This window comes from Pelobates fuscus, chromosome 3 (assembly GCF_036172605.1).
Source record: "Pelobates fuscus isolate aPelFus1 chromosome 3, aPelFus1.pri, whole genome shotgun sequence".
Taxonomy (NCBI): domain Eukaryota; kingdom Metazoa; phylum Chordata; class Amphibia; order Anura; family Pelobatidae; genus Pelobates; species Pelobates fuscus.
Genome location: NC_086319.1, coordinates 185,078,661 through 185,105,189, shown reverse-complemented (window position 1 = coordinate 185,105,189; position 26,529 = coordinate 185,078,661). Strand labels below are relative to the sequence as shown.

Genomic DNA, 26,529 nt, shown 5'->3' with positions numbered 1-26,529 from the left:
TGGATTTTTGACATTAAGAAGTATTGAAGCATTGTATATCAGGTCAAGTTCCTCTTCCCAGAGTTGAAATGTGTTCCTTAAAATACTATAGATACAGTTGTGATCAAAATTATTCAACTCCCATTGAAAATGACGTTTTTTTGTTAAAATTTACAGACTTTCAGCTGTTTGCAAAGAACAAATCAAACAAGCAATTGAAATAGCTGAACACAATGAATGCTTCACATGGTTTCTCCAAATTAAACTGAAAATGCAACTTATCATGACTTCTCCAGTTTCAAAATTAGCCAACCTCTTCATGGCAAGCAAATTTAGTACTAGCTCCCTTTTGCTGTTATGACCATGGATTTTTACCGCCCTAGGTAAACATTAATTTTGCCACCCTCTCATGAATCCTACATCACCCTTCAGTTTTGTATCTTATCTTTTTTTATTAGATAAGATACAAAACCTCTACATTCTCTCTCGAAGTCTTGCTTGATTTTAGCGTTTCTATCTAACTCTTGCTTGCACTCTATTCCACTGCAAATCTCTCTTTCTCCTATGTCATTTTTATCTTTACTAGCATTTCCCAATGTCTCTGCCAGACTGTGGATTCTGAATGTGTCTTGAAGGTTACATGTGTAGGCTGCTGCTCCTAGTGTTTCTGTATAGAGAGACTGTGTGTAACTTCCTGTGTGTATAGGCTGTGTGTTTTCAGCCTCAACATTAATTTTAAACAGGAAATCTTTAATTTCTTATTGTCCAGCGGGTGGAGAATGTGGTCTACACCTCACGTGGTTGCAGATCACTGTAAATCACCCTTTTCCAGTCCTGACACTCTGTGAATGAGTCTGTGCATTGCAGTGCTTGGATTCATTCCCTGAGCACAGGGACCAGGAGTGAGCTGATCTGCACCTGTAGGACATGCACACCACATGCTTCCTGGCTATAGCAAGGCAGTGCATTACTGTGCAAGGAAATATTTGATTTACTACCATTGCCAGGAGAGGCAGGGTACCCCTCCACATACCCCTACCCATGGTGCTTGTACCAGGGTCAGAGTATGTGCAACTGTTAGTGATAGTATGTATGTTAACTAAGCCACCCTGTGTATACAGCCACCCTGTATATAGTTGATAATAGCCAAGCATGGAAACCTGTGCTGTGCCTTTAAAGCGTATTTCACAGATATGCTATGTTGAATCTGGCATAAAACATCCATTAAGTTCAACTTTTCACCAATCTATATGAGGCTGCTGGTACAAAAATGTATGTGTGACATGTCATGATTCCCTTTTATTCCAGAAGTTTGGTCCTTAAGGGGTTAAATTAATTCCACACAGTCAGCACTCAACAAAGCACTCAGTTTCTGTAACACAGTTACTTCATTTGTACAGTTAAGCATTTAATTGTCAAAGTAAAAATACTGGAAAAAAAAAAAACGGAAAAAAAAAAACCCCCAGCATATAGCCCATCATAGTTTTCAATATTTTATTTATATACATTGGTGGTGAAATCAGAATTGTCACAAAACTTTATTTAGAAGGGAAAGGACATTTTCCAAACTCAGAATACTTGATTTTGTTTTCTGTTAAAAGTTTACAGGAGTTGCTGGTTTTGTGTCAGTAACATCTGCATCCAGCCAACGGTACTTGCGGTGTCGGCGTAGGACTTCGATTGCCCTCTGCTCCAGATGTGTTGGGATAATACCAAGGTCTTCCAAACCAGGGAGTTCGGGATATTTCTTGTCTGTGGTGTGTAGCTAGAAAACATGAAGAAAAAAAAAAGAATCACATTAAAAGGATTATTGGTTTCACAGCTCTTCAAAAACAGATTAATTTGTTTATATGGAATGATAAGAAACCCAGGGTGGCATTGTCAACATTCGTATGGGTGGAATGAGTCTGCCAAACATACTAATGTATTATAGAGCTGCCAACATGACCAATGTGATATCTGTTAACCAACAAACGGGCCTGCCACAGTGGGTGCACATAGAACAGCACTGGTTAAAACACATTGCACGACATTCTGTGGCTGCTGCCCCACCAGAGACCGCACATACCTCATGCGCTCCCAGCAACTTTAGCAACGTTGTCTATATGGGACGCTACCCGAAAACTCCTGTGTGGCTGCCACCAGATACAGTTTTTCCACCCCATTGACGGTTCTGTCACACCTGATACCTGACTTTAATTTTAGGATGCGGAACAGGTGCGGAGTAACTTACTTGCATGACTTACACAGGGATGGTAAATTGCCAACATTTCACCACCTGAAAGACCAATACACGCTACCCAACACCGCACTCCATTCTTACCGCCAACTAGAATCTTGGTGGCACAAATGATTGGCCGTCTCACTCACAACCCTACCCGCATTACAATTTTGGAAACATTTTACATGAAGTTAAAGCAGGTCGACAAAACTATTTCCACAATATATGCATTATTACTCCCTGATGAAGACATAAGATCTCTGAAATGCATGCAGGACTGGGAAAAAGATCTAGGGTTTCAGATACCAGAATCCTCTTGGCTGACCTCAGTTAATATAACAAAGGCTTGACTTCATGCGCATGGAGTTGATACGTAAACTGCTTTACTGCTGGTATATAGTCCCTACACGCTTGGCAGCAATGTGCCCATCCAAGCCCAGTATGTGCTGGCGCTGCCACACTGATAAAGGTACATTCCTCCATATATGGTGGAGCTGCCCGAAACTCCAACCCTACTGGGAAGATATAATTTAACTTATCCACACCCATACCCCGGTAGCTGTGCCCAACACACCAACCTCCCTGCTGCTGTTTATATTTGAACAAAAATACCCCAGACCTACGAAATACCCAATTTTTTACATCCTCATAAAGGCAGTACACCTTATTGCAAAAAAATTGGCTATCGCCAAAGAACACCTTAATGCAGAAAGTAATACGACATATCTCCCTGACAGGTAAATTTGAAACGATTATGACCCTAGTACCAATTCGTCAGAGTTGGAGACATGAAGTATGGGGAAACTGGGCCCTGAAACACCCAACCTGAGACCCCAGTGTAGGCATCCTCTGCACTGACCCTCTCACCCCAACCTGCTACGTACCAGTTGCACATTACACATATTACAGGGAAGCAACAGAACCGCTCAACAATCCCAGGACACAATCCCAGGACACAAAAACAGAAACAACAGAGCAGCCCACCCATAATAAACGGTTACTACACCTGGGGGAGGGAGAATCTTGTCCAGGTTCAGGTGCCTCACCACGGCTGTGTGGGGGACTGGTAGGCTGCCTTGGTGGGTTGCTGAGTGGGCAGAGACCAGCGGTACTCTGCCCTGGTGCCAGCACTACCACGGGAGTAGTCTGGTTGGAGCCTGGTTGCTGGAGACTGACTGTCTCCCCTGTAGGTGCATAGCTCGGCTGCCGGAGGGAGAGACCGACTGTCTCCCATTTGGATACACCGCTCTGTGGCTGGGGGACAGGACCGACCGTCCCTACCGCTTGTGCTGTAAGTGCAGAGACTACAGTCCCATCTGCACAGTTGTGGGGCTTAACATCTCCCCTTGGTGGGTTAGGCTGCCGTGGGAGAGAGGGTGTAACAAGCTCCTCTCTCTGGACGGTGAACTGCCGCTGGGGAGAGGGGTTAGCAGGCTCCTCTCCCTGACACTCTCTCTGCTGGTGGAAAGGGAGACCAGCTGTCTCCCCTTTCCTTCTCTTGTCCTGCTGCTGGGGTGTGAGACTGACTGTCTCTGCTCCCTGCAGGACACACTGCCGCTGGGGAGGACGGACGACACCATCAGCTCCCTGGGGTACACACTGCCGCTGGGGAGGAAGGACGGCACCTTCGGCTCCCTGGGGTACACACTGCCGCTGGGGAGGAAGGACGACACCTTCTGCTCCCTGGGACACACACTGCCGCTGGGGAGGGAGGACGCTGCTCTCCGCTCCCTTCACGTCACACTGCCTTCTTGGCATATCACTTTGCTGTTGGGGGGCAGGAACAACTACCTCTGCCCCCTGTAACTCAGCCTGCCGCTGGGGAGGATGGACGACACCATCAGCTCCCTGGGTTACACACTGCCGCTGGGGAGGATGGACGACACCATCAGCTCCCTGGGTTACACACTGCCGCTGGGGATCTGGGCCGACTGCCCAGCATCCCTGTAGGGCCGGTAGAGAGACCTCGGTCCCATCTCCACCTGCCTGCTGGGGGCCTTTCCAGTACCACTCCATGCAGTCCTCTACTTTGGGTTTCTCTGGTTTGCGTTGGAGGAGGATATCGGCTACCTCATCTCCTTGACCATGTCTCACCATTAACAGGATGAAATCGTGCTCGAGATCACGTGACCTCTGGTTCTCTTCAAGCAGTTGCTGTATAGCTGCATCAACAATCACCTTCAGGGGATTCGGGCCATATTTGGCTATTCTCCTCATTACCTCAGTAGCAAACTCTACGCCTTCATATCGATAGAACATGACTGCTGGTGGGGACGCTGTACGGGTACTGGCGTTGCCCTCACTTTGTAATCCAGGAATGGTGTTGTCTGTAGCTGTCCCTCTGGTTGTAGGAACGATCCCACCGCTGACACCAATTGTTGCGGACCGTTTCAGCATAAAAGGTAATAAAATCCGTTTAGGCGATAATCCCCTTTCCAGATGCACAGTCAGCTACTGCAAACACCACTCTCCCAACTGGAGACACACGAACACTCCGAACTGGAACAGCTGAACAAGAAAAGCATACAATCCGCTTACACTCCTGGCAGTCAGCTTACAATCCAATTCCCCCCAAGAACGAGATGACACTTCATTTTGAGGGTTAAACAGGAACTCTGGACTGGCTCATCCAGCCTGGCTTTTATTTCCAACTCACACATACAGGCCACACCCAGGGGGAGGCATAAAAGAATCAATGACATAGATGTTACATCCCACACATCCCCTCCCCTTAGTGTGACACATAATCCCATTATGCATACAGTTCAAAATATACTTTTACACAACTTTCTATAACTTCAAAACCATACATCACATTCACATACAAATCACATATTCAGACTCAGCATACTTTAAACATAAACACTTCCAAAATTCAGGCAAATCCCTCCAGTGGATCAAAAGTTACACGGAAGTCCTTTTACGACCGACTTGGGCTGTGCGGTCGGTCAATTCCTGGCATAAAAACGGCTAAGTCCCATTCGAAGTGTGCCTGTACTTCGACTTTAGTCGAAGTGTCGAAGTGGAGTTGATGTTAAGGGTCGGCAGTGTTCGAAGTTAAAATGGCCGCCGCCACGTGGTCCTTTGTCCGATACCGGCCACTTCGACGACTTCGACAACTTCGACAGCTTCGAATGTGTCCAAAGTGCCATATACAAAAGTACCAATATGTCCACAAAGTATTTAAAGGGCTAGGGACAGTATTATACAATCCACATGCCGAAAAGTAGTTCTGAAAGGGTCAGTACATTATGGTAGCAGTCCATAAGCCCCAATTCAGTCCCTTAAAGGGCAATATCTCCCAGGGACCATAATCACTGGGCAGGAGGCTAGCAACCAGGCTTCTCCAGTTCTCAGTGGCGAGGTTGGTTTCGCCACAGGAGCTCATTTTTTTCTATTAATAAAATTAGTTATACCCCTTTCCATTCGACATTGGTATGTCAATTGTGCCTTTATAACTAGCCAGTTGCTTACTACTGAAGACTTCCAATTTCTTGAGATGGAAATTTTTACCACCGTTACTAGATGTAAGATGATTTGTAAGATCATATTTGTGCCTGATCCAGGTTGCGAAGAATTCTTCTGTCTTTTTCCATAGTTGTCTTAATAAAGTACATGACCACCAAATAGGAGTCTGATCGCCTATAAAAGTGCCACATCTCCAGCATAAATCTGTATTATTTACATACATTTTAGCAATTCCTTCTGGTACTAAGTTCCATCTGTTTATCAGCTTAAAGTGTAACTCTATTCCAGTCTGGTAGCGTTATTACCAATCGTAGTACTTGCTCCCATTTTTTAAGTGCCGGAGGAGTCGATTCTTTTTTAATAGTCTTCTCAATTCTAAGCACTTAGTTACTACTTTTTTTATAATCTTCCTGTTGGATTAGTTTGCTCAAAAGTTGGAGCTCTTTAGAAGTATCCTCTCTAATTACATATTTTGATACTATACCCTTCACTCATTTAAATGTGTCACTCAGTGTTAGGCCAAATTCTCTCTGTATAGTGTTTAAGGGTTTTATTTTCTTGTCTTCCAGGAGAACATATATTTTACTCCTTTTAATTCCCTTAAAGACAGGTCTAGGTCTTCAGTTAAGTAGGTAATGTAGCTAACTGGGAGGCAAGATACAATCGAACTTTGGATGTCAAGTTTCTTTCTGGTCATCTAGCTAAAATTTGACATAGGGCTAGACTTCTTTCTGCTTTTAGAGCCTTTTTATTTTCATGAGGTACCCAAAATAACCATGCTATAGTTCCTGGTCTATATCTTCCATCCCTTGTTCTAATGCATACCACCATTCTGTTTTAGACTTTTTATTTTATGTTATTATTGCATGGGTTAGTAATGCGGATTGAGCATATTCCTTTATAATTGGTATTCCTAAGCCTCCTTTTTCTTTTCTTTTTTTTTTTTAAAGGGATTCCAAACTTAATCTTTTTTCCCTGCCCAAATAAAACAATTAAAGGCTGACTGTATCAAGTCTAGCCAAGCTGGCGGTACTATTAGGGGTATCATTCTAAAGATATATGTCAGCTTTGGGAGTACGTATGCCTTTACTATGTTTATCCTCCCCCACTATGATGTACCTAGATCTTTCCATATCTTTAATGATCTGTTAATTTTTTAATTAGGGGTAATAGGTTTATCTCCACCCAGTTTTTTGGATCTAAACAAAGGTTTATTCCCAAATAATTGAGATGCGATTTTGCCATATAAAACCATACATCCTGTTCAATTGTGTTATTACTTCTTGTTTTAAATTTTGTGATAATGCAACAGTTTTTCCTATATTTAACTTGGAATTTGATATGTAGCTATATTTTGTGATTATTTTCATTGTTTCTTGAATTGCATTTATAGGGTCTTCCACTTTCAATAAGATGTCTGCGTAAAGTTTAATTATTTGATGTTCTGAGCCTCTGTGTCCTTTAATATCCTTGTTGGCTCTAATCTCCCTAACTAGTGGTTACAATGACAGAATACACAGGAGGGGAGATAAAGGGCACCCCTGCCTTGTTCCGTTTTTTATTTGGAACCAGTCAGATTTAACACCTGACTACAGGGCCATTATAGACAGAAAAATGTCAGCCATTAATCCCAAAAGCCTGCAAGGTATCTCTTATGAAATCCAAGCTAACTCTGTCAAACGCCTTTTCGGCATCTAATGACAGTGTCAGCTGGGATATGTCTTTTCTCTGCATCTTCGTATAAGCTCATTAGACTCCTAATATGGTTTGAAGAGGCTCTCCCATTAATAAAACCTACCTGATTGATATGAACCAGATCTTTTATATTATTTTTGATCCTATTGGCAATTATGCCTGCATATAGCTTAGAATCTATATTTAATATTGAAATAGCTCTGTAGTTTACTATGTCAGGGTCTTTCCCTGATTTTAAAATAGGGGTTATGTTCCCCTTTAACATCTCTTCTGGTAATTCCTCATGATCTACAATTTCATTGAATGTTTTCATCAAGTGGGGTGCCAACATGTTTTTAAATGTTTTATTTAAAAAAAAAAAAAAAAAAGGCATTAAAGCCATCTGGTCCAGAGGCTATTCTATGAATAATTTCAAGAATAGAGAATAGTTTATTAACCTCTTCCAATGCCTCCTTAGACAGCTTTGGAAATATCTTGTTTTTAAAGTATTATGGGATTTCTATTCAAGTAGCCCCTTTAGGTAGTGAATATAGAGTTTGACAGAAAGTGCTGAATGCTTTTCCTATTTTGTCTGGAGACAAACATGTCTCTCTGTTATAAATAATTGTTGTAATCCTTGTTTTGTTTCTTTTATTTTTAATCCTGTTCGAAAGCATTTTATCAGCCTTGTTACCTTTATAATATCTTATAAAGTATCTTATATAATATCTTATCGTATTCATTATCTCCAAATTTTTATTAGCATTGGAGATTGATTTTTTTTTTTCTATATCGTTTATCTTAATAAAGTTAAATAACTTTATATATAGCTCGGATAGTTTTTTTCCAGATTGTTTCTTTAGTTGAGCTCCTAGTATCATAAAGAGGCCTTGTGTTACCCTCTTGTAATCACACCATGCTGTAATTAAAGAAGTATCTTCTATCTCATTCTCCAGGAAGTAGAGCTCTGACATCTTGTTAATAGAATCTGTTTTCTTGGTTCTTTAACGTGTAATTATTCAATCTCTATTAAAACCAATACAATTCTGTCTGAGATCTAAAATCACAGCATTGTGATCTGACCATGTTATTATGTCTTGAATTCTAACCTTTTGAGTTTGGTTTATCACTCCTGCCTCACCTAATTTTAAATAAATTCTTGAGTAGGCACAGTATGGTTTTGAAAAGCACGTATAATCTTTCTCTTCTGCATGAAATACTCGCCACATATCATATAGGGAGTTCTTACTTATGAATTCCTCAAATTTCCTTGCCATTTCTATCTCTAATCAGACCTGAGAGAGTTTTTTTTTATCCACTGAAGGGTCCAGTATGCAGTTAAAGTCACCCATCCACAGCAGTTGTCCCTGTTTGACTTTTCCAGTTTATTTAATATTCTCAGAAAGAATTTCAAAGGGTTTTTTTTATTAGTAGCATAGATGTTTACTAAGGTCACCAATTTTCCATTTATTTCACCCACAAGGATTTTATATCTTCCATCTTTGTCAGTTTCTTGGTATTTTATTTTTAGCTCTACTTCTTTAGAGAAGAGGATTGCTAGGGAAGAAATGACACTTGCCGATACGGATAACTTACCAATATTCTGTACTTTTACCATTTTTAAAAAAATAAACTTTTTTTTTTCCTTCACAAATCTACTGTTAACTGAACATGTTTATTTATTTTGCAAATCTTTTTTTATTAAGGTAAATGCACAAAATATACAGGTCAGTCAGAATTTTTTAGGTTTTCAAGAATATGTGTGTGTGATTGTAAATGCAGTAAGAGCATTTGATTAGTGAATGCAGTGTGTGTGTGTTTGTGTAGTGTATGCAGTGTAGGTTTGTGTAGTGAATGCAGAGTGTATATAGTGAATGCAATGTGTGTTTGTGTAGTGTGTATATAATGAATGCAGAGTGTGGGTGTGTTTGTGTAGTGTGTATATAATGAATGCAGAGTGTGTGTTTGTGTAGTGTGTATAGTGAATTCAGAGTGTGTTTGTGCCGTGAGTGTGTGTATATATAATGAATGCAGAGTGTGTTTGTGTAGTGTGTGTATATCATGAATGCAGTGTGTTTGCATTCATTATATACAGACACTACACAAACACACTGCATTCATTATATACACACACACACACACACAAACTACACAAACACACTCTACATTCATTATATACACACACACACACAGCATTATATACACACACACACACTACACAGAGACTGTGTAGTGTTTGTGTGTGTGTGTATATAATGAATGCAGTGTGTGTGTATTCTATATATATATATATATATAACACGAATGAGAGCGGTTTAACCCCTTAAAGGAAAGAGAGCACCCAGGGGCTTCCTGGCATCATAGCGTTTTATTTAGATTAAGTTGTTAATTTGCTTAAAGGAACACTATAGTGTCACGAATGCAGTGTGTTTATATAATGAATGTAGAGTGTGCGTGTTTGTGTAGTGTGTATTTGTGTAGGTATGTTAAGTGTGTAAAATGTGGGGAGGCATTTTTTTTCTTTTTATATTTAATTTAAAAAAAATAGTTTTTGTCCCCCCACCCTGCTTCTTACCTGGCCTGGGGGGGCATTCCCTGGTGGTCCGGTGGCAAGGACTGTGCAGTGGGGGCCCAGCAAGCTCTTACCTTCCCAGCAGCTCCCTTCAGCTACCCTGTCTAACTCTCACGCCATGTATTCCTGACACCATAATTGTGAAAACACTATTCACCCTGGCTTTGTGATAATGACTATGCCCCTTCCCTTTTATGACACTGTCAAAAAGGGACCAAGCATGGATGTCATTACAATTATGCCCTCCCCGGAAAAATTCCTGCGGACGCCCATGGTGATCCCATCACTCACTGCCACAATATTTCTTACCTAGCCAGCAGCCTTGTTGGTGTCATGTATAAACAAGAAAAAAACAAATGTTTATGGCTGATTATGTAATATGAATCACATTAATGATATGTACCAAAATAATTTTTGCCAATGAGCATAAAATTGCCATCAGCTGCTAATGAAACAAGAAGAAGCCAATGATGTCAGCAATCAGTGATTAATGGTGGATGTAAATGAAATGGCATTGCAGAAATCATCCTAAATTTGCATACATTTCCTATTCCAATAACTATATAGAGGACAAAACTGTCCCTGCTTCATTATAAAATTATATTTTCCAAAAGCAATACTAAAACACCATACAAGATATTAAAAATCGAAATACATTTTGTTTACAGTTAAGCGTTAACAATGTAGTTCCAAATCCTTAGTACTTACTCTGTCCACTTTGTCTCGGGTTGTCCATGGTTCAAACGGATTCGCCTCAAAAAATCTTGCAACTATGCTAAATGTTTAAAGCAGAAGACGACATATTATCAAGGCTTCTTAAACCTTTCATAGTCATACAAATATCAAACAATGTTAAGAAGGCAGTATATGGAAACCATACAAGTTAAAGCATTAAAGGTGAAATGACCATCAACACCATCACCATCCATGTTCTCAACCTTTTTGGATATTTGCCCGTTTCTGGAATAGAATTTGTTTTACAAAGTCTGGGTATATCTGAGTGCAGCTATAGCAAACTTTTTTTGTTCCTCATTTCAAGATTTAATTTTGTCCAAAAATAATTTTTACTTTACACTTCTTTTTATGGGTGAATATTTTAGACTGCAGAATGTGTACCCTTTGTGCCAGACTGACTGCAGCATTTGTGTGGGAACAGCCACATGGAGCACCTGTCATACGTATTCCTTTAAAATTAGGTAACTTTTCTTTTATAACAGAGCCTGTCTTGGATTCCTCTATTCAGTATCTTCTTACGGCTCTCGTACACTTACTTATCTCAGCTATTTACGGACCACATTATGTTACAATCTTCCTGTATATAAGTTCAGTTTGAAGTCACATGGTATGTATCTTGTTGTTTCTTCCGTCTGTCGTATGTCTGTTATATACCTTCCTCATCTCATTTTGAGACAGACAAGACTATGATTTGATTTGTTGCAGTGCTACTTACTGGGTACATTTCCTTATGCCTATCTGAGCTTTGTACTGGTTGGATGTTCAATCAAAATAAAACAAAAAAAATACTCTCTTTTAAACCATTTCTGTCCCCAAGGCCCTTCAGTCATCAGCTGTCCCATTGGCTCTATATAATTTTGTCTACTCAAAAAAATATTTGTCTACTCAGGTGAAGCCCTACTTCTATGTGAAGGTTTTATGGAAAGTATATTTAAGTAGACATTGGCTACTTGAAAGAAGAGAATTATTTCTGCAAGTCTTAGCACAGTATACTTTAAAGAGAATAGATTCTTGTGAAATCTGTTTAAATTGATGCCCTTGGTACTTCAACTTAACCCACTTGAATTTGCATTAAAGACAGCCTACATACTGCTATGAAGATTTGTGTCCCAATCTAGTAACTTTTTAGACTGACAATATTTATTCAATGCAATGACAGCAGATCCACCAACTGTTACGTATACTAAAATTAGTTGACTTACCGGTAGAGAGGCCTAGGAAGAGGATAAGGAAAAAATGGCCTGTGGGTAACACCAAAGATGTATTCCACCAGATCATGAAGCAGGTATCTGTTAGGACTGCAAAGCAAATATTACAAATGAAAATTTAAAAAAAAGTTTAGCTAAGACTTAATCTGAGCACATTGTGTATTAGGCTACAAAGAACACAAACCAGGTTAGGTTTACTACAGTGAGAATTCAAGGTGAATTTCAAATTTAAGGTCAAAAATATCAAACTTGTAAAACTCTTTAAGTCAAACATGTTTTTAGTTCAGCTTCTCTAGCCTTAAATTTTAAATTCACTAACGCTCACATAACTAAAATACCCTGGAAAATAATTTACAGTCCTATAAATGAAACAGACTACAGTTCTTCAGAGGGAATATATTTTGCTACACCTATAATTTGAATTTACTTTGCATTCTCAGCATTACTGTACTAAATAAACAGTGAATGTCTTGTCCACGTTATTTAAACAGCAAATGTTGTGTAGACACACTATTTTCTTAATATCTGGTAACCAGGATATCAAAGCTGGGTACGTCAGTGCATGTTAGAAGAAATATATGAGAAAGGATTAGATAGGAACCTTCATGGAATGCAAATATTCAACTGCTGCTAAAGAGGGAAATGTATGCCTGCTGGTTTCAAAATATATTACAAGCAAAATCAAAGCAAAGCTATTCATGGAATGTACACATCTCCATATTATATTTAGCCTTTCCTTGACGATAATGTACGTTTTAGCTTATATTAAAGGCAAGTGCCAAGATTACAACACTTTATCTAAAAACAATATTCATGCATTGGAATAACTTTAAAGTATAAAAGAGAAACATGAAATAAAAATGGGAAAAAAAAATAATAAAATTGACCCATTGACCTGTCAAAAAACATATGTAGATTGCAAGGTCACCATTGGGTAGGTATAGGTAAAATCTTCACATTGGCAGCAAACGTATAGAGTAAAATGTATACTTATCAGAAGATTATATCATCTTGAAAGCTGCACAAGTGGAAAACACAGACACCCTGGCACCGAATGATGAGCTCAGCATCCCACGATGCCTACTAAGTGCTTGCATGTTACAAAATACTGGGATTCTGTTGCATTATTTGGGAGTAGGTTTGCAACATACTCAATGCATTCACATCATACTATATGCTGACTACAAACAGTTTAGGGCAATTTATAACTGCCAGATTCCTTTATAAAAAATTACAAAAATTTGGAGCAACAGCAGCTCATGTTGCTTCCTCAGAGACATGTGCAAGTATGCCTCTTGAGCCATTACATATATATATATATTTTTTTTTTTCAAAAAGCTCTACTTAAAGTTAAAGTGGCAATATCACTTCACCCTCCCCTAATGAGCATTTCATAAAATAAAATCTTTATTAAATACTTGTTTTGACGGTGTATGAATTTTACTAAAATTCCAACCCAATGGAAACATAGGAGACAAAGTAAGTACTACTTTGTCTTAGTATTTTTCGTCCGCCTGACAAAGCTTGATACTGGGTGAAGATACACTGCGTCAAGCTTGTCATTTCCCCAGCCATCACCAGTGATGGCTGCTGGGGAAATTAGCTCTTTTATAGAGGGTATCACCCATAGAAAACAGCGCCAATGACGGCTTTTGGCATCTGAAGCGCCAGGAGCAGATGGAAGGGATAGGTTTAGATAAGTAAAATTCACCCTTGTCTGCCCCCCCAGCCTCCCGAGTCCAGATCTCACCATCGAGGGTTTTTGCAAATGTTGCAAAGACAGTGACAGACCCTTGATTTGCTTCCATTTAACTTATACATGCAGCTGTATGTTTTTAATGCATTAAAGAAAAGGTCAAAGAGTAAGGTAAAGCAAGAGAAGTAGAAAGGGAGAGGAAAAAAATAGATTTCAAGAAAGGAGGTAAAGGAAAGGAAAAATTAGAAGGGAATAGTAGGAAGGTATTACAGCATTGATGTATGTTGAAGTAATGTGATTGACCAAAAAAATATTGAATACAGGGAGACCAAATGGCCATGTATTTGTCAGAGATAAACTATCAATAGTCCAAGCATCCAAGCAGTTTCCTGTGGACGTATTTCTTCTCAGTGAGGAGAGGCAGCAGAAACATTTTTAATAGTAGATTCTCTTAAACATTAAAATTAATATTTCCAGTTTCTGAGAGACAGTTTGCTCTAAATGTTTTCTTAAAAAGATTTTTAACTTGCATACAGGTGGTCCATACATTGCTTCTTGTACATGCAAGGAAAAAAAAAAAAAAAAAAAAAGAGTACAACCCTCTAAACATTAGAGAGAATTGTAAAGGTACAGTCACATTAAAGATTTGTACAATATATGTCAGAATAAGATCTACAGGGTTATTCACTAGAGCGAGTTGCCAGGAATTCCACGTTTAAGGCAAAAAAAGCCGAAATAAATTTTTTTTCCAAGTAACTATGCTTGCAGTAAATATTTTCTACCTTAAATTTGAAATTCACATTGTATTCACATTTTTTCTGAATTTAGTGAATAACCCTGCTGATGAGTTATAATGTGTGAAATGAAAGTAGTTGGTTTAACTTACCCAGCTAATGCATATGTCTTTCCATCGGAGTCAGGATCCGTTAGGACACCCATTATGGCCCTGGCAACATCTACTACCTAAAGGGTTATAAGTAGGATCAATACTCTCAAGTCTCAATTTAAAATGCAAAAGAGAAGAAGGTACTTTAAGAGAAATATGCATATACATCATTTAAAGGGACACTCCAGGCACCCAGACCACTTCTGCCCATTGGAGTGGTCTGGGTGCCAACTCCCACTACTCTTAACCCTGCAAGTGTAATTATTGCAGTTTTTTTATAAACTGCAATAATTATCTTGCAGGGTTAACTCCACCTCTAGTGGCTGTCTACTACCGCCGACGGAGTAAGAAGGAGGAGCGGCGCGGAGGAGGAGACAGCGACGAGGGACATCATCGCTGCCTCAGGTAAGTGACTGAAGGGGTTTTCACCCCTTCAGTAACTGGGGATTAGGGGGTGGGAGGGAGAGGGAACCTCCAGTGCCAGGAAAACGGATTGTTTTCCTGGCACTGGAGATTCCCTTTAACAGCTATTATACCAAAGAAAAAACAAAACAATTGTTTTATTAATAGTATTGCAAATATGATTTTAAAGGACACTAGACACCGTAACCACTACAGTGCAAACAATAACATACCATAATAGGTTTAAATGGTATTAACTGGATGAAATCACTTGGTGAATCTCAGCCAATGAATATGGTTATGCACTGGTATGATAATGTGGCATTATGAAATTCCGCTTTGTAAGAACCATGGTAGCAGACAACTATTTGTAAAAAAAATCTGACAACCAGCATGCTGTAGCGGTTATGGAGCCTAGAGAGTGTCCCTTTAACTAGTCAGGAAATGGATTAACTATAAACCAACAATAACAGTTCATGCCAAACTAAGCTAAATGTTTCTTTGAAGAAGCTAGTAGAAATATAGATCAGGGTGATCCAGAAGATGTGATCTACTTCCATTTTGCCAAGTCAACGGATACACTTCCACACAAAAGGTTACTATACAAATTGAAATCAGTTGGTTTAGATGAAAACTTAAAGATAGATTGCAGAGAGTATTTCTAAATGGTAATTTTCAAATTAGACAAAAGTGGTAAGTGAAGTGCCTCAGGGTTCTGTCTTGGGCCCACTTCTATTTAATCTTTTTATAAATAATCCTAAAGTGGGCATTGTGTTTGTAGGTGATACAAAACTAGGTAAGATAATACAGTCTGAACATTAATAAGGAACCCACTTATACATTAAATTGGGCTGAGTTAAGGATAACCTAAAACGAAAATGACTTGGAAACAATTATAGATAAACTATGCAACAGTGTGCAATGCTGTTAGACATTGCAAAATATAGTAAGGTGCTTTTGTGTATAAAAAGGGGTATTGAGTCACGTGATCAAAATATAATTTTGCCTCTATAAATCAATGGGTAAGATCCCACTTTGAATATGCTGTGCAATTTTGAGCACATGTTTTAAAGAAGGGGATTGCAGAACTAGAAAAAGTGCAGAGGCAAGCTACAAAATTAGTAAGAGGTGTGCAAAGCTTTAGTTTTGCATTTATATTCTTTAGGAAAAAGGCACCTCAGATGAGATATGATCACACTAGATCACACTGATCTGGCACTGAAAAATAGGTGAATAATATTTCACTATGATTTTTGTACTGCAAAAGGAGTGGATAGAAGGGGAATGGACAGAAGGAAACCTATAGTTCCAAAATAAAGATTCTTATTTTTGGGACTATATGCTCCCTTTAATGTTTTATAGCTAAATGAGAGTTCTGTGCTGCTTTGCCTAATGAGGACGCATTAGACTGAGCTGACTGCTTTCAGCCTTTTACAGTACTCATTGCTGTAATGAATTAGTATGGCTAAAAGGTAGAGTATAACCTCTGCCTTGCCATACATTCAGTACGGGCTGGGCTGCGGGTGGCGAGGAATCCTTATTTAGTGTTGAAATTCTAAAAAATTGATTAACACTGTATGGAAAGACAGTGCCAGAGTGCTAAAGCCAATTTAATTAATTTAAATTAGGTTGTTACAGTGCCTAGAAACATAGAATGTGATGGGAGATGAGAAGCATTCAGCCCATCTAGTCTGACCAAAGTAAGTCCCTGGCCTTACCTTTTGATACCTTTGCCCTCTAATTTAAGTCTAAGTCCTCTTGTTGTCTTAGTTTTTTTTTTTTTCTTGTTTCTTTCTTTTAAATATACTCTCCACCTATCAACTGTGTCAACTGTGTTGATACCCCTTAATGGATTTAAATGTTTCTATCATATCTCCTCAGTCTCGTCTTTCCTCCAAGCTATACATGTTAAGATGCTTTAACCTTTCCTGGTAGGATTTTCCCTGCAATCAATGAACAAGTTTAATAGTCCTTCTCTGAACTCTTTCCAAAGTTTCAATATCCTTCTACAGTGCCTACAATGTCCCTTAAAGAAAAAAAAGGGGAGGACAGTTTTGTTTTAATAGCTACCCATTAGCATCTAAAAATGTGTGCCAACAGTTCTTCTGTATTGAAATTCATGCACATTGTCTTATTTAGTGATACTTTTATTTTTGTCCCTACATTATGCCTAAATTATGGCTTAGACCAAATATTTTTACAGACATGTTGGTCTGGTATTTATTTTTTCCGTTGTCATTGGGACCCATTGCATAGTTTATCTGCTTGTTTGAGTCACAGTTTTTTGTAGTCTATATGAAATATGCTATTACAGTATATTAAAGAAAGAATACAAAAAAAATCTCTGAATTAGACGTTTCCTCGGATTTACTATGATAATAAATAGAAATTATGCTGTGTTTGGGTTAATTTAGAGTTATTCAACTTGACATTGTAGCAAATTAAAAGCCAAAACTGAAGCTAAAATAGCCAAGCTGTAACGGTCTTAATTTACTTTGATTTGCATTTGCAGACAATTTTCAAACCTGGACACACATCCATGAGCTAATACTTACATAAATAGGTTGTTTCACAGTCTTTTTACCAAAAGAAATCAGCGGCACACCACCAAACCAACGCATGTCTGCAATAAACAACTCTGTTAAATTGACTTATTAAAAAAAAGAAAAAAGAAAAATGTCATTTACACAATTACTTCATTAACAAACGGAAAAAAAAAAAAAAGATTGCCTGCTTGAGGAGGTGGAAAAAAACAGTATTTTAAAGGTGAGATAAGGAGCAATGTAAACAGGTGTGTGATGATTCTAAAATACATTTGGAAAGACGTTCGTTAAATGCGTCACTCCAACCAAAAAGCACTGTTTTTGGCTAGAGTATCATTTGCTTGCATGCCTGCCTCAGAAAAACCGTAAGTAACAAAGGAAATAACACCTGTAGCCCAATTCTCCTCCAGTGTTACTGTTACTGTTCTTTACTGCAGGGGGGATGGACATCCAAGAAGGCTGCAATGAGTTGGGTAGTACTGCCATTGGTCGTCTGTCGCCAGCGTACAAGGCCTGCTGATGACATACGCCAAATATGAACAGATTTAACATTAGCCAGCAGCTAAGGGCTTTAACTCTGTATGTGCAGCATTTTAAAATAAAACATTGCATATCCACAATCCAAACACCTTAAAGGATCACTATAGGGTCAGGAACACAAACATGTATTCCTGACCCTATAGTGTTAAAACCACCACCTAGCCCCCCTGGGCCCCTCATGCCTCCATAAATATAGCAACATCTTACTGTATTCAACCAGAAGTGGTAACTCTGCATGCTGTTTGTCTAAAAAAAAAAAAAAACAAGCAGTCTGCTGACATCATCAGAAGTGGTAGCCTGATCCAATCACAATGCCTCCCTATAGGATTGGCTGAGACTGAAAAGAGGCAGATCAGTGGCAGAGCCAGCATGATTCAAACACAGCCCTGGCCAATCAGCATCTCCTCATAGAGATGAATTGAATCAGTGAATCTCTATGAGGAAAGTTCAGTGTCTGCATACAGAGGGAGGAGATACTGAATGTTTGGATGCATTTTAGGCAGCCATGACCCAGGAAGGATCTCTAACAGCCATCTGAGGAGTGGCCAGTGAAGTTATCACTAGGCTGTAATGTAAACACTGCATTTTCTCTGAAAAGACAATGTTTACAGCAAAAAGCCTGACAGTAATGATTCTACTAACCAGAACATATTCAATAAGCTGTAGTTGTTCTGGTGACTATAGTGTACCTTTAACAACTTCAAATCACTATGGTCAGAGTGCTTGGAGTAACTTCAATAATTTGCTAAAATTCTAAAACATGATTTATGAATTCTAATGTACAAGAAAGCACTCCGCGGTATGGAGCTTTAAAGGTTTTATTTTATATCCCATCCAAACCTAAAATGAATTTTCCATAAAAAAAAAAAAGAATCTCCCGGAGAAAAAAGTAAATGTTCATACTTGCGTAATGATTGAGAAAGCGGTCTTCTCTGCCAAACATTTCTGATGGTTTAATTATTATCGCATTTGGAAAAGCTTCTCTCACAACCTGTTCTCCAACAGCCTACAATTGAATCACAAAGAAAATTAATATACAAAAGAAATAAAAAATAGTATTGGAAAGCACACTAGACAGATGGATCAAAGTTAGTACAAAAACAAAACTGAATACCTGCAGTAGACAAAGTGTTTGCACTTAAACAATAGATGGCAGACCAATTCAATCAATACAGTATTAAAATACACAGTCAAACTGTCTGACCAGTTACCTTCTAACAAATTAAAAATAAATGCATAACAAAACTGCCCAGACAGAAGGTCTCCAGTTTTATTTATTTATTTAATTTATGGTTTCATCCATAGAGAAAATGAAAAATAATAAACAAAAAATAAAAACCAAAAAGATCAGAATCATATAAATCTTGGGTCCATTCAGTACACAGTTGGTAGGCAGAACCCTTGTTAGGGTGCAAGTATAAATGGATAAGATACAGTAATAATATTGAAAAAAACAGAATCACACAGGATCCATTTGAAAGAACCCTACATGGAAATTGTGCTCTAGTGACAAAATGATGCAATAAAAGAACACAATGAACCAGAAAAAAGTTGAGGAAAAGGGGGATAATGTATAATGGGGAGGGAAAAGGAAAAGAGGTTTTACATGCTACTGGAATAAGTTGACCTGGTAAGTTAAAGGGACTCTCCAGTGCCAGGAAGACAAATCGTTTTCCTGGCACTGCAGATTCCCTCTCCCTCCCACCTCCCATCCCCGGTTGCTGAAGGGGTCAAAACCCCTTCAGTGACTTACCTGAGGCAGCGCCGATGTCCCTCGGCGCGGCTTCTGGGTCCACCAACGCTCCTCTCCGTCATCACGTCAATCGGCAGGGGAGAACTAATGCGCATGCGCAGCAATGCCGCGCACGCACATTAGACATCTCCATAGGAAAGTATTAAAAAATGATTTCAATGCTTTCCTATGGGGATTTTAGAAATGCTGGAGGTCCTCACACAGCATGAGGACATCCAGCGACGCTATAGCACAGAAAACCTGTGCTAGAATCCAGGAAGTGCCCTCTAGTGACGGTCTAGTAGACAGCCAGGAGTTAACCCTGCAATGTAATTATTGCAGTTTATGAGAACTGCAATAATTACACTTGCAGGGTTAAGTGTAGTGGGAGTTGGCACCCAGACCACTCCAATGGGCAGAAGTGGTCTGGGTGCCTAGAGTGTCCCTTTAAGCAAATTGGTGATACTACATATGTTATTCATTAATCAATTTGGGGGGGGGGGGAGGGGAAGGTGTAGAAATAAGAGTAAAAAAGGCAAAGGGAAGGCAGGGGTTAACTATATACACATAAATAGAGAGCCAAAGTTCGAGAAAAGGGATGTGCCCCAAATGCAACTTGTGAATTTGTGGAAAAGTTTAAGCATAAGGAATGTAGTACTAATAAAACATAGTGCCATTCACCAGCCAAGGGTCTTCAGCTTTTTTTTTTTTTTTTTTTTTGTTATTGCAGTGTATGAATGGTAATCAATATTGAATCACAAAATATTCTACAAAGACAAAAACAAAACAATTTAGATAAATAAAAAATATTTTACTGTGGCAGCCACAGCGGTGAAGGCATTTTCTACATTATATAACTACACACACACACACACACACTATATATATATATATATATATATATATATATATACACACACTGAACAAAATTATATATTATTAAAAATATTATATATTGTGGCCAGCCTAAGGCACACCTGTGCAATAATCATGCTGTCTAATCAGCATCTTGATATGCCACACCTGCGAGGTGGATGGATTATCTCGGCAAAGGAGAAGTGCTCACTAACACAGATTTAGACAGATTTGTGCACAATATTTGAGAGAAAAATGCCTTTTGTGTACATCGAAAATGTCTTAGATCTTTAAGTTCAGCTCATGAAAAATGGGGGCAAAAACATAAAAGGTGTTGCATTTATAATTTTGTTCAATATATATATATATATATATATATATATATATATATATATAAAAATCATAAATATAAGTGATCAAAGTTGGTTTTGCTTTCCAAAGTGACAGGAACCCTGTGAAAATCCTTAGGGTAACAGTATTTTGGCTCAATTATATTTTTGAATTTGCCTTTTCTTTATTGGTGGATTATTTCTTGACTTATAACATACTGTGTCTATGTTTAGGTTTATTTTGACCTTATTTCAAGCTTTTCCTTTTTGTAAAATGCAGATCTGCCAACTTCTCTACATACCTCTAGACCATCTTTAGTGATTTCCTTACTTTGCCTTCCTTGGGTCTCTGAAAATGTCACACACAATCCTCTAGAACGCATCACGTTCAGGTTTGCAGGTTTTCAAATTTCTGTGCATGTGTGCAAATGCAGCTTTAAGAGTTTGTTGGTTTTTTTTTTATGTTTTTACGTGATTGGGGTCTCTGTTTGCAGCTCCTAGATATTTCACTCGGTTTGGGCTCTCATTCACCTACCAGGTCAGTGTTACTGCAGGCAAGTTCAATTTATTGCTGTTCTATATTCTTTTTTAGTAGTTTATTTTCCTGACAAAAGAAGTGCGGTGGAAAAAGATCCCAAAATGTGACGCATGTGGTGACAAAGCCTTAGAGGGCAAACAACTTTGCAGTTATGTTTTTTTATCAGTATGTAACTGACAGAGACACATTCTCTCAGACACTTACAAATGATTTGTTTTAATTCAATTTAAGTCCATCCAGTCTCCCTGGGGTGGATTGCTTTTATTGGGGTCCACTGTGGCTGTTATGTTTAAGCTCTTCTTGCTCTGCTCCCTCCCTTGCTGTATAGTAATGCTGGGGCAGGAGTGACGTCATATTTCTGGTCCAGGCAGAGCACATGAGGGAGCAGAGCAAAAAGATTAGAGCTTCCTCGCCACCTCCATTCCTTACAGCCACTCGCCTCAATTCTCCCTAAACCACCTTGCCGCCTGCCTCAGAGGGAATGGGCTGACAAATACCCAGGCACCAGGACAAAATTCCTAGTCGCCATGGCAACCTTGCACCTGGGATTTGTAGAGCCCTGATTTAAAGGCTTACTCCAAGCATCATAAGCACTACAGACCACTGGCTGAGGAGTACCCTGGCTCCGTTCCCTGGAAAGGGTAAAAACCGATCCTTCCACTTATTCATTGAATGAGAGAGTCAGGTGGGCACTCTTGTCCAGTGAATGAACTCTTGATCAAGACTGGTAAATGAAGCACCAATGACGCCACAAAGGTGAGGTTATTATATCATAGCAAAACTCTACACATACACACTCCAGGCACCATCAACAGCTGAAGTGGTCATGGTTCTGGGAGTAAACTTTTAACAACATGCACCCTTGAATCAGTATACAGTCTTGAGTTCTGAAGGAACTCTTATTTCTTCACATATTGATTAGATTTAACAAAAGAAGTGTTAAAAAAAAAAAAAAAAAAAAAAAAAGGAAGTTGGGATTATTACATCCATCCACTATAGCATCCATGTTGGAAATCACATTAGGGCTGGGCATACTGGAAAAGGTGGTTTTAAATTCTGCACCTATTTTCATGGATGTGGGTGGTCTTTCAGTAGCCAGTATCAGTAAAAAGTTACTTCTTCTCCCTCCATAACTTTGTTAATGCTTATGTTATACCCACTACATAACAGCAGATTGCAAGATCTCTTAATAGCTTACCTTTGTTCTCAGATACTTTGAAGGACTCTTCATGTCAGCATTTAAATGGGACACATGGATAAATTTCTCCACACCAGCCTCACGTGATATAGTGGCAATTTCTTTTGGAATATTCACGAACACATCATCAAAACTAAAGTTCCTTTAGTAAGGAGAGATTGACAAAATAAATATTGAAATTCTCAATAATGCAAACCTTAGTGAATAATCAAGCTTATTTGTGGTATACCCAAAGTGAATCTTCAATGACGCAATAAATTATGTTTGTTTTTTTAAACAGAGTCTGGAGATGTGCAATGCACGATGATGTAAACAAGTTTAACACTATATGGTAAGATTTCACCCATCACTGAAATGAAGTTGTTTGGAGCAAATAAAGACCATCTAACTTGTTGTCCTTATCTATGAATGTGGCTATCGTTTTCTTTAGAAAAAAAAATAATTAAAAATTAAGCCTATAATATAGCATATTGGTAAGTGCGCAGTTGCTGCATCTACTACTCGTTCGAACTTGAGGATTGTTAATCCTTCCACAGACAATAAAATTGACACAGTAGACTCAGAATGTATGCATGAATCCTGGTTAAATAATGATTATTACTTGACATTGCAATTGGAAAGTACAGAAGCATACGCTTACTTGGTTTCATATTCTCTCCCAACAATGTTAATGACAACATTTGAATACTCGACTGCTTTTCTGATAGTATCTTTGTCCCTCGCGTTCCATTCCTGAAATTATAACGAAACACCCAAATCACACAGATTGAAATTGAGAGCCTTACTGTGAAAAGCAGTGATGCCATAACCAAAACAATTCACATGATTTACACCATAGCCTGCAATCACCTTCAGGTCAGTAGTCTCATAAAGTAAGCCCGTCTTTCAGAAGCTGTGAATAATTGTTAGGCAACGAGATTAAAAGTAAGAACACAAAACAATGTATAAATATTTACAATCCCAGGTTGTGATGTTCAAACACAGTTCTGGTTTCCGACTTAGTGTCAAACTGTTTGAGCAGTTTGAGAAAAAACAGGACTCCCATGGACAGTAATGCCCAGTGAGACCATTATGGTCCTGCAGTTCTCTCTGCTTTTCATTTTTTTTTTTTTATGGTACTGATAGGCTGAGAACAAAACCAAAATAAAAAAAAAAAACCTTTGAACCCAGTGAGCAGAGCCAAAAGGCTTAGTATCCAAGTAATATTAGGTAACAGATGCAATCATAAAAACTCAATTTAGATGTGAATTACAAATCAGTTATGCAAAATAATACATTTAGCACAAATACAAGAACAAAACATTGGTTTACACCTTTTTGTACAGAAACAATGAATCAACAGGAGATAGACCAGCAAGTCACAGACTAATGTGTTCTTACCATGAATACCAATTGCCCCAGGTCCCCCATTGGTCGAAGATACATGGTGTCATATATGTCACAACGATAGGGAATAATAACCTGGGATCCGATGCGTCCTATGAATAGAAAATAAATTAAAAATAAATACAAATTTGACCTCACTAGTATTAAAAAATAAAATAAAAAAGGTATTTATTTCTTATTGAAAACACTATGCTTTAATAATTCTGTTACTAAAGAAATGCTTTGTTTGTCCATTTTAGCCATGTCTTTCATAATGTACCAACAATAAGCATTTCTAGCTAGTAAAGCATTTGCTTTTATCAAAGATGAAGATACAATATACCATTATGCCTAGTAAAAAGTGATCACCACTTTGTGTCATTTAAAGGGACACCATAGGCACCCAAGACCAGAGAGGCGGGGACTGTAGTGTTATTAATACAGGGTTAGGAACTCCAAACTTCAGCATCAGATGTTAATACTATACATTACCAAGTCTATTGACAACATATCTTCCCAAAAATCCAGTGGCACCAAAGACAGTGGCAACCACACCACTAACTGAGGAGCGACCTCCTTTCCCATGAGGAAGAAGTGTATGGTGGACCTTCCGCTGCTGTAGGACAATCGGAATCCGGGTCACAAGGGACTTAACATGAGCCCCTGGAAAAGAAACAACATTTTCAGTTCAATAATGTTATGCTGTTTTTCTTCTCAAAATGTAATAAGAACGATCATAATTAGCATGTTTTGCCACCCAAACTGGTTTGAGAAAATGTTTTGGTACATTTTTAAAGTAGAAAATATAAACTTGTTTATCTGCCGTATAGAGGAAACATTCAAGCTGCAGTGATAAATATTTTATTACAATAATGTTTATCCTCTGGCGCATAATTAACTGAAGACTATGAGGGTTATATGTAAAAAGTGTAATGTTCTGAAAAGTGGTGTAAACATGGAAAAGAGGAGGACTCACCAATGCAATATGTCTGCATGTTCAACTGATTTCTATGGTATGTCACACTTTTAATATAGTCTAGACCTCTTTTCACTACACCACACTGTTTACATACCCTCCAATATGTGACTAGATAAGCAGAATGGAAACAATTGCTAGGTTACATGGCAGATAGAAATTGAGACCTGGTGCACAGATATATACTTGTCTGCTATGCAGGAGTATTTCTGAAAAGTGGTGCCTGTGCAATGATGTATTCTTCTACAGAGGCTAGGGGAGGGCTTGCAACAAAACACAGTATGAATGGACCTACTCATGTGGAACACGCAGTATATATAGATTTGACAGAAGTGGACTGCTGGGGTTGCAAAGTTTGCCATCATATATTCCTGCAACTTTCATCAGTATTCCCTCCACAGTGTTAGGGAGCATTCACAGAAATCTGTGCATGCCTAAGAGACAAAGACTTGTTTTCCACTGACTCCATTGCCATCAATGTTATGATCATGTGTGATCACTGGCATCAACCGCCAGGGACATCATTGTAGTATGGCAGTTTGATCAATCTCAGATATCACAGTTTCTGGTGAGCACAGGCCACCACCAGTCTATTTACAAACCCACAAGATGCTGGGATATCAACGTCCTGCATTATTTTTGGCTGCAACCTCACTGTGCAGACATCTCAACACTCATCTTACTATCTTAAGGTGACACTGTAGTCACCAGAACCACTACAGCTTAATGTAGTGGATCTAGCGTCTATAGCATGTCCCTGCCGGCTCTCAGAGGAAAGGCAGTGTTTAGTTAATAATACCTCCAGTGGCAGTCACGCAGACGGCCACTATAGGTGGTTCCTAGTTTAACATTCGGAGGCTACTGTGCATGCGCAGCAAAACACGACACTGCGCCAATCAACATCAATGCATCTCTATTAGGAGGTGCTTACTGGCGCAGCGTGACATTATGCCTCACATGCCCAACAACCTCTCAATGATTTCCTTTGGGAAAGCCATATTCCTTTAAATTACAGAAGAAAGGCTTCAATTGGCTGGCAGTCAACTGCTCACCCCCTGCATACCTTAAATACATATTTATGACATGTGGGTGCTGCTGACATGAGTAGTTTAATAATTTCTAGCCATGCTGGTGACTAGTGCATGAAGGAAAATGATGGACAACCTAGATTTGCAGCTTTGACAGCTGGCAAAACATCTGGACAACTGCTTGCATAGTGCATAGTTTATTAATTAATACATAATAACCAAATGCTTTGCCATCGCTGATAAGGGCACACATTATCATTCATTAATCATCATTATTATTATTAATATTATTATTATTATTATTTATTAAGCAGTTTGTGGCAGTCACACAAACACCAAACACCATAGTATCAGACAGACTTGGAGGGATTAAGCTAAACAACTTCCACGTTTCTACTCGAACCCCGAGTAACATTGTCACCCTGCCCTGTATGTATTTACTGATGAGGATCCCTCTCTCTCCGCCATGACTTACGTGACATTGCTGGGACACCGGCCGCCCGGCAGAGGGTAATCACCACCATTTTCTTCCCCAGTCCCACAATCCTAGGCGCACTACGGGTGCGAACAGAGCCCAAACCTCT

General features: G+C 38.8%; 1 protein-coding gene across 1 annotated transcript; it reads right to left on the bottom strand.

Moving 5' to 3' along the window:
* Positions 1-1,459: 1,459 nt before the first annotated feature.
* NDUFA9 (NADH:ubiquinone oxidoreductase subunit A9) lies at positions 1,460-26,529 on the bottom strand. Its single transcript, XM_063445389.1, has 11 exons — positions 26,421-26,529; positions 24,434-24,604; positions 23,957-24,054; positions 23,217-23,308; positions 22,577-22,718; positions 18,828-18,930; positions 17,397-17,464; positions 14,440-14,516; positions 11,852-11,947; positions 10,623-10,689; positions 1,460-1,744 (listed from the first exon to the last, which is right to left on the bottom strand). Exons 1-11 carry the CDS (start codon positions 26,467-26,469, stop codon positions 1,574-1,576), a joined length of 1,134 nt encoding a protein of 377 aa, XP_063301459.1. The 5' UTR covers positions 26,470-26,529; the 3' UTR covers positions 1,460-1,573.